This window comes from Elephas maximus, chromosome 11 (genome assembly GCF_024166365.1).
Source record: "Elephas maximus indicus isolate mEleMax1 chromosome 11, mEleMax1 primary haplotype, whole genome shotgun sequence".
Classification (NCBI taxonomy): domain Eukaryota; kingdom Metazoa; phylum Chordata; class Mammalia; order Proboscidea; family Elephantidae; genus Elephas; species Elephas maximus.
The window spans coordinates 9,018,082-9,027,923 of record NC_064829.1 but is presented as its reverse complement, the minus strand read 5'-3'; the positions used below and the strand labels follow the sequence as shown (position 1 = coordinate 9,027,923).

General features: G+C 39.0%; 1 protein-coding gene across 5 annotated transcripts in view; it reads right to left on the bottom strand.

Annotated features, from left to right (window-relative positions):
- Nucleotides 1-527: 527 nt before the first annotated feature.
- The window catches only part of PTPN2 (protein tyrosine phosphatase non-receptor type 2), a 126,442-nt gene continuing 117,127 nt past the window's right edge, over nucleotides 528-9,842 (bottom strand). The window contains exons 9-10 of one of the 5 annotated variants that reach the window (XM_049899903.1): nucleotides 9,193-9,294; nucleotides 528-894 (exon numbers count right to left, since the gene is read on the bottom strand). In XM_049899903.1, coding sequence (XP_049755860.1) covers nucleotides 873-894; nucleotides 9,193-9,294 — 124 coding nt within the window. In that variant the 3' untranslated portion in view covers nucleotides 528-872. Of the gene's footprint in view, nucleotides 895-8,493; nucleotides 9,295-9,842 lie in introns of those variants that run through there. The other 4 variants (XM_049899907.1, XM_049899905.1, XM_049899904.1 and 1 more) reach the window with 4 other exon arrangements.

Sequence of the window (9,842 nt, the reverse complement as noted above, 5' to 3'; positions counted from 1 at the left end):
AGTACTGTCCCATGTGGTGCTGGGAGATGAGTCCCTAGGTTGGAAAGCACTCAAAATACACAGCGGCTGCAACAATGAACTCAAGCATACCAACGACAGCGACAACGGCGCAGGGCTGGGCCACATTCAGTTCTGCTGTACCTGGGGTTGCTACAGGAGGCAGCTGACTCAACGGCAGCTAACGACAACTTAACTGAGATCAAGTAAGGCATTACCACTTACACTAGGATTTCTCCAGCCACCAAAAGGAACACTGTAACTTTTCCATTGTTGCTTTCTCCTAAATCTATATTATTAGGATGAAAGAATTGAGGGGCAATTAAAAAATCTTAATAAGCAAGTGACCAATGTTTTGAACCAATTTCCATTTAAATGTCAAATGTTAGTAATAACCTTTTGGTTAGCAGCGGAACTCTTAACCACTGTGCCACCAGGGCTCTGCTAATAATAAACATTTGAAAGTAAACCCACAAATATTCATGATTTGAAGCAGAGTATCCCAATATAATGCACACAAGCCAACATGGTCTATTTAATAAAAATATTTAATGCTGCCAAAAAGTATAAAAATACAGTAGGAATGGCAGAATACAAAGCAGTCTCCCCTAAATTTGTTTCTTTTACATCTTTCTACATTTCATACACGCATTAAAAAACACTTAATACATCAAATTAAAGGATTCTGTAAAGTCTTCTGCTGGTGGGTGCTCTTCATTCCCTGGATGTAAAGTTTACTTTGTAAACAGACAGCCGCGAGGCAATCTACAGGTCTATCAAGCCTCACTTTCGTTTCCGGAGTCGGCTTCAGGTCTTGCTCTGCACGTCAATGGTTCAAAATTTATAGCTGCAGAATATTCTCAAGTCATGAATACTTAGGTGTCTGTCAATCTTGGCCTAAAACATAAAATGAGAAGTCATCTATTCATTTCAAATTTACCAGACAGACACAGACACACACAAACATAAAAGGACTAACAAGGAACTAAAAAGGCAGCCAAAGCTCATTCCCACACCCCACATTCAACCACACTAAGGGCTTCACTACTGCTGGGGTAGAACTGCTTTAGTGCTCAACTCTCAAATAGAATTAGGAGTTTGAGGTAGACTCATGTTAAAGAGCCACAACTCATATTCTTCTTCAAAGATTACTATGAAAACAAAGATGACTATGAATTTTTTAGGTCATCTTTTATTCCTCGGAACATCAACTAACAACCTCTACCGAGATACTGGCAGGCAGACAGGTTTAAAAGAAATGTACCCACAACAATTTAATAAGATTATATGGCATGTGCTAGACTTTGGACTCCAATCTCGACCTCCGCTGTATAATACAGCTAAAAATATTATCAACGTAATGTTTGAAAATAAAGTGAGTTTACATTTTAACATCACAGACTATCAGCAGCATGCTTTTTGTCCCAAAGGATAATACTGACAAAGTGACACATAATTTAAATCACTATCAATATGAAAGAAAACAGACATAAAATAAATTGACAGATTTATGATACTTTAATGCCAAAAATAAAAAGCAAATACATTTAAAACAAGCATTAGATAAATGAAACGACTATTGTCAAGGCAGATGAGTTTCTGGTGTTATTTCACAATATTTACAAATTACTGAACGTTTGGGGAAGGTAAATAATATCTCCAGTCTTCGCCCAACTCCCCTCACTAACCAAAATCTAAATACTTGTCATTATTTGATTTCCGCATATATAAATAGGAAATATAAACCACATCCACACATTCAGCTAAAACATTTAGTCAAAAACACAAAAATAGTATAAATTAGGCTTCTTCCTGCTCACTCACTGCCTCCTTCATCTAAAGCAAGGCACCGAGCACTCTGGGGTTCTGAATAGCCCTTTCCTCTGACTTTCTAGCACCAATGGAGAAATGTCAAGTCTTCATGACAATATTCTCGTCAGGCATCTGTGGGTCACAGACACTACCAAGGCCACTATTACCGGAACCTCCCGAAGCGTGAGCCAATGTAGTGGAAGTGATGAAAGGCATTTCCTAGTTAGTATGCTGGCAAAATATGTATTTATTTTCCACGCATTCAAAAAAGCCTGGTCTTTAAAACAAAGTATCTTAATTCAATCAATCAAAGCAAATGAAATAATGGTTTAGAGAATTTTATAACATTTCAGTGTTTCTCTGGTTCTGCGGTAGTTGAAACTGTTTAATAAAATTTTGGGAAGGGAAAAATCTGATTTGCCTCACTTAAAAAATAAAGAGAATTACACTGGATTTTAACAGATAAGAGTAGTTGTGTAATATTTTCCCATTTAAAGGACTAAATATTCCATAGAAACAGGTGGTATGACATGATGGAAACAGTACGAACTCTGGCGTTACCGGCATTTGGATCAGCCCTCTCATGCATGGACTGTGCAGTCCTGGGCAACTTACTTACTCTGGGACTTAGTTTTCTTACCTAAAAACAGGGAAACGCTCTCTACCTAGAGGAGGCACTTATAGATATTAAAAACCAGTTGCTGCGGAGCTGACTACAGCTCGTGGTGACACCATGTAGGTCGGAGCAGAACTGTGCTCCACTGAGCTTTTAATGGCTAATTTTTCAGAAGTAGAGTAGTAGGCCTTTCTTCCAAGGTGCCTCTGGGTGGACTCGAACCTTCCACCTTCTGGTTAGCAGCCGAGTGGGTTAACCTTTTGTATCACCCAAGGACTCCACTTAGAGATTAAGTTTAAATTATGCACTTAAACTGACTACCAGAATTGTAGGTACACCATATAGGGTGTGTTAAAAATACTTCTGGCAAGGATGAACTATCACTTATAACTAAAAGAAACATACTGGTTTTTTTTTTCTCTGTTTTGGAGTTTTGTTTTAATCAGGCAAAAGTAAAATGGGCTCAAACAAATGAAATTAACGAGGCTTAGTGTTTTATTTGGATAAGGCAGTCCTCACACACTGCCAACAGTCCTTCTGCTAGAATATTATAAGGATCTAGTCTACAAACACAACACTTGTATTAATTTCTAAAGTAATGCAAAGTCGAACTTCACCGGAAGTAGTTTTTGCCACTAGATGTTCACACTAATATTTCACTGAAATGAATAGAGGCTAATCACAGACTTCTCTTAAGGTAAGCAAAGCACTGCCCTTCCATACAAATCAACTTACCCAGGTGCCCTCTCCTGAATTCGCCAAACCCAAAATAACGAAGTTTTTATATGGTAGCAATTTGAATGAATAAACAGTATTATGTGTCTGAAAAAAATCTATGCCAAGTTAGAGCAATAAAGAATAATCTGGTGCTTTTTTTTTTTTTTCTTATTAAAATGGTGTCTGTCACAAAAAAAAAAAAAGTTCCACTGAAATTGTTCTACTCGTGCCCTACAACATACTTAGGTAATGTAGAACACCAAGAGTATTACAGCAGACTCTGTAAGTAGCATCCTCACTAAGTTCTCTAATTCCCATATTACACTCTAAATTACAAAACCCAAACGGAAAGAGCTCACAAGATTAAACTTTTTACTCTCATCCGGCAACCAGAAGTGGACAGGGCCCTTTAAAATGTTTTCATTGCCAGGTGGTTAGCGATAAAGACAAAGTCTCTCAAACCAAGTAAAAGCATCTCATGGGACTGAGTACTTATACTCAGAAATGCCGTGATGGGAAAACAGCATACTTGTCAATGAAGGAAATGTTCTCCCAAAAGAGGGCAATGCTTGCAGAATCCAAATAGTAAAAGGAGAGGATGGTTTTATCTGGAGAGTGCTGAGAGAAAGCGCTTAGGCAGAATTGCTTAATGCTTCTCTGGGACCAACCTGAATACGGCAAATGCTCAGAAAACTCCTGTACTGAGGTAAAAACGAGATAGTCAAACACCCCCTTTCCCTAGAACTTTAGAACATGACCAAGAAGAGTAAAAAACCTTAACTCCCGAAATCTAGATCAACTATCAAATGGCTTTAAGAGGGCCAAGGACGAAAAACACAGCAATCAATGCTCCCTATCTGGACTTGAGATTCCTCGCAGAGTTGGGGATTGATGAGAGTTTACACAACTTGAATTTCTCTCCACTAACGTATCGTTATCATTTAGGCCCACTCAGTGAACAGGAGACAGCCGTAACTTCTCGTGTACCCACTGCCGTAAAGGCTGTTGGAGCTGCTGTCTTCTAACACTGCTTTGAAGACAGGTATATAGACAAATGGAATCAAATCCAAACAAATGAGCTGGGGAAGAAAAATGAGTGAAGTCGTTTCAACTCCAGAACAATCATCGGTCAAGAAATCAAACAACGCACTGCACTGGGCAAATGTGCTGTTAAGAGACCTCTTCGAAGTGCTAAAAAGGAAAGATGTCACCTTGAAGACTAAGGTGCACCTGACCCAAACCATGGTATTTTCAATCGCCTCATAAGCACGTGAAAGCTAGACAATGAATAAGAAAGACTGAAGAATTGATGCCTTTGACTTACAGTGTTAGCAAAGAATACTGAATATACCATGGACAACCAAAAGAATGAACAAATCCGTCTTGGAAGAAGTAGCCAGAATGCTCCCTAGAAGCGAGGATGGCAAGGCTTCGTCTCACTCTGGACATTTTATCAGGAGGGGCCGGTCCCTGGAGAAAGACATCATGCTTGGTAGAGTGTCATTAGAAGTGTGGAAGGCCCTCAATGACATGGACTGACACAGTGACTAACAATGGGCTTAAGCATAACAATGATCATGGAGATGGCGCAGGATCCGGCAGCCTTTAGTTCTGTTATACACAGGGTCAATACGAGTTGGCACCTAACAACAGCAATCTTATTATGGGGAAAAATGCTGTTTCTATTTTCAAAATTTCATTCCTAACATCTTGGTGCCCCCGTATCTAAAGAAATCAAACCAAATACTTACAATTATGGCTTAAAGTAAAAGAGACTTGATTAGCTGCTCCTGTGTAACTGAGAATCAAGAACAGGCATTTCTGCTATGTACTTAGTTCCAAACTGGGGGTGCATGCCCGAAGCAGGGGGAGTGAAGTAGTGGCCTTGGAGCCGCCAACTGCCCTCCCCATTGTTATGCAGAAACCTACCTGATCTGGCTGATCTCTGAGAATCTCATGGTCCCCTGTGTCCTAGCTACACACTCTCTACCCCACCAACAGAACCATGTGGATGTGCTAGAAGAAAGAACTCCTGTCTACAAAACACTTGAATCCTAGACTCCTGCCTGAACACAGAAAGGGATTATATACACAATGGCATTAGCCTTAGGCTACATTTTCTTCTTTTTAAATCTCCATAAGACTTGTATTTTGAAAGTTCAGGTAGAAGTCAGGGTAAGACGAGATTTTTAAAATTTGTAAAATAACCAGATGCTGTGGAAGTGTAGGTACTTGTAAACTGTACAATGGTCAGTAAAAATATTTCAGTACCATCAGGTTGTGATTTGTGTCTATTTGTACAGAATCTAATAAGAGGCAGTTTTCTAAGAGGGAAGTAAGTTGCAGCAGTTTTTGAGAACGATGTAATTCTTAAAAATACTACTATATACACACGAGACTTGTCAACAATAGCGCCATACAAGGATGCAGAAATGCTAAATCTCAGGCTGATTATAGCGTAACTGTAACATCACCTACCTTGTAAGCGTGTTGTGAGGATTAAATGGGATAATACGTGCAAAGTGCCTTAGCACAGTGCCTGGCCCATAGCAAACGATCAAGAGATGGCAGCCACCATCACTTTGCACTGATGCTGAAAGCAAAGGAGGAACTGATATAAAAGCTGGAGGACTGCCCCATGGCATAAACTAACTACTTTTTCAACAAAAATATGTTTTTTTGATTCATACCATCAATTCTGACTTATTTCAGACAAAGGGGACAAGCACAGGTGCACGTAAAATTGAAGAGTAACAGCCCCTTTCTTTGACACACCTGCTAAACAGAGCGATTTAAAAAGAATGTGATCATTAGCAAGTTCTTGGTTTTCTTTTCCTTCTTTTCTCCTTTCTTGTTCATTCCTTGGTAGAAATATCAATACCCAGTGAAATGGCAAAGGACAGAGAGGTAGAAAACTTGGCAAATGTGTATATCTCCTCTAAACATGAAAAAATGGTCTCTCTATTTGTTTTAAAGTTCTCTGTGTACTTTTACATGTTATGTTTTAACCTATTAAGAACGTGGGAAAAAGTATTATCATTTATGAAGTGGATAAATTAAATCTGGAGAATTATATTTTTATATACTGTGTGTGTGCAAGCAAGGACAAGAATCAGTGGTAAACCGGCACAAATAACACTTGGCGAAGCTTGGAACCCAGTGCCGTCGAGTCGAAACTCTATGGGGCAGTTCTACTCTGTCCTATAGGGTCGCTATGAGTCGGAATTGACTCGATGGCACTGGGTTCTGGTTTTTGGGTTAAGCTTGGAAAGGAATATGTAATCAGCTGATGTAGCCAGAGAAGACAGAGCTAAACCAAAGGTTGCTATCAGCTTCTTGGGGGGGGGAGGAATTAACCAGTTAAGGAAACTTTCTATGAAAATAATAGCCTTTGTTGTTATCTTTTTTTCTAACAATCTATTCAAAAGGCAATACTAAACCTCATTAAAATCAAACTACGCCACAGATTTTAAAATCTGTTAAAACTAAAACCCACTCCACTGCCGTCGAACTAGAAAATATTATTAAGACCCAAGGATGCAGCGTTTTTTTTTTTTGAAAGACATGGAATCCAGGAAGGGTGATTAATGTTTTCCTCTGGATGTTACCTAGAAGGAAACCCTGGGGGGATAGTGGTTAAGTGCTACGGCTGCTAACCAAAAGGTGGGCAGTTTGAATCCACCAGGTGCTCCCTGGAAACTCTATGGGGCAGTTCTACCCTGTCCTCTAGGGTTGCTATGAGTCGGAATCGACTCGATGGCAGTGGGTTTGGTTTTTGGTTTGGGTTACCCAGAAGGCAGTACAGGGCCTGCGTCCCGTTCTCTGACTGGCAGACCCCATTTAATGGAGGTCAGGGTGATGGCGGCAGGCACAAAAATATGCCGCCTACGTTGTTAATAACTAAGACATGGCACACACCAAAACTACTACTGCTGGTAAAAACCTCACACTATTTATAGCTTCCACTGTTCAACACTGTCTTTGAGGACCACCTTGGGGGAGGAGAGATGATGGGCCCTTGCTGAAGATCACCAACAGGTGCCCACTGCCTGACCTGGTAAATCACACTCACTTTGCAAAGGGCAAAGAACACCAAAACCAGCATCTGTTTCCTGTAAGTCTTTACAGGTTTGTTTAAAGCAAGGCTCTCTTCAATTGGAAATTAATGTGGTCTATTGATACCTGGCTTGAAGAATAATGTATTGTATTTCAGCAAAGATAAACCAAAGCAAATTGGAAAGAAAGATTTTAAACCAATAATAACCTAAAACATCAGGTCTTGGCACCTGAACACAGATTCAACAGAGACAGATATAAGTTTACTCCCTTAACTCCTCTTCATTTAAAGGTTACAGGACACAGTGATACTAAGTAAGGACACAATTTAATACACAGTATAGGAGCCCTGGTGGTGCAGCTCTTCAAGACTGTTCGATCAGGTCACTATGAGTTTGAATCAACTCGATGGCAATGGGTTTATGAGTACCACCTAACCTATATCCTGCTTTAAATATTTTCAGCATAATTTAATACATCCAAAATCAATTCAAGATAATCTATCTATATCAATGGTTTTTAGACTTAAAAAAAAAAAAGGAATATATATATATATTTTAATAATTAAGCCCTATGCAGCAATCCTATGTGGCATATAAACAGATAAAGCAGAGTTGCTGTGGTTTAAAGTAAAGGCTGGTAGCTTGGAGTCTTTCCCACTGGCCCCTACATCCAACGATCACAGTTTGAAAACCACTGAAATAACGTACACTCTTCATTCCTCCTAGCAATTAAGGTGAAAATGACTCAGATTTATGTCAAACAAAACACTGAATGGAAGGTTGGGACATGAAAAAGGCCAGCTCTCAAATGAGTGGATAAATTCGTCACACAACATGCTTTAAAAAATATTCAATAAGAAGTTAAAGGGACACTGTAAGGTTTGCACAGCATCATACTATTTATTGAAGTAGAAAGAACTTGAAAAATATTTTACTTGAAAACTTCAGTCTAGTAAACTGAAATCATAGCTCATAAAACGCTGCTTCTTATTTTTATTTCCTAAATCATGATTATCTCAGTTATAAATTAGGGTAATTACATCGAAATTTCATGAAAATAAACAGTAGTAGCAATGGGCTTTACAGAAACCAAATTCTTTACAAAGTCTTGACCAACTGTTTGCTGACTACTCCAGTACGAAGAATTTCCCTTTAAAAATATTTTTAGGGAAAATTTGTTTTTCTTTTTAAAATTGGGAAAACTGTGAACATAAAAGAAGTGCAAATATATAGTAAAAATTGCTTATTGAGATTTCTAACTGCTTTTATCAAACTTCTCTTTAGGAAAGCGGAAAATTTATCTAGCACAATTAAGCCAACATACAATTTTTTATATTATGGTAACATATTTTTCAAATTGAGCTTTTAAAAAGTACATTAACTGCTAAAGTAAGATCAAATAGGTAGCTATAAAATACATTTATCCTGAAATGACTAAGAATATAAAATGTTGATGCCCATGTCAAGAGTACAGTACACATTACACACATTATTTCAAGGTCATTTCCTTTCCATTAATAACGTAGATAAAACCACAATATTTATTGCTTGTATCAAATGCATGTTAAAATCCTGATAGCCTCCAAACACAAATCCCTGTGGTAAAGCTGTTCTCAACCTGGCCAGGTGACACGCCACATCTGACATGTGTGAGTACAGATGCAAGCCATGCCAATTCTAACAAATGTCAGTGTCTTTATATCATGGAGGTGTTTACAGCTTGGCTTTCAGAGGAACCTGCAGTAGAGAGTCCTGAGATGTCTGGCTTGTGACTGTACATATCGCTCATCTGGCTGACGTCTAGTCTACTGCACCAGATAAACCCCTGTGATGATCGCAGCACTGTCAGCTACTAGCGCAGAAGCTTGCTCAGCAGGATTAATTGTTTATAGGACATTTTGCTGAAGAAACAGCGTCCAGCCAACAAAAGCGCCAACCAAAAGGACTGACACAAACCCGGTCTTAGTGAGAATAGGCTGCCAATATAACCACCTTTTTCTTTTTCGTTCAGTCTCGTTTAGCCTCTGCTTCATCTGTTGCACCTTCTGAGCCGTGTTAGCTTTTCTGTCCTCTCGAATACGTTTCCGCAGAGCGCTGTGAATACATAAAAACAAATTGAAGCGCGCTCTATTACAAGGACATAAGCTCAAATAAAACCATACACACCCATGTGTTTTTCACGTCAATCAAACATAGAAACAAAAAAAGGGAAAAAGACTCAATATTCTAAATGGCTTAGAGATCCACTCTGAGAATTCAGCAGTAATTTCTGGCATAGTTTTATGTTAGTAAGTACTTTTAGTAGGGCCTGAAAATAAGCAAGATGATTTCTTTCGAAATTGTGACCTCTGTGGCTGACAGTTTCTTTCCTTCCTTTTTTAAATAAACTATGCCAATTGAGCTAGATGTTCCCCCAAGACCACGGTCCCCACAGCCCTCAGCCCAGTAATTTGGTCCCTCAGCGAGTCTGGATGTGTCTGTGAGGCTTCTAGGACTTCACCTTTGTCAAAATGTGCTGACTTCCCCAGTACTGTGTGCCGTCTTACCCTTCATCAAAATGACCACTTATCTATTGTCTATTTAGTGTTTTTATATCTACACCCCACCCCTCCCTTGTAACCATCAAAGATTGTTTCTGTGTG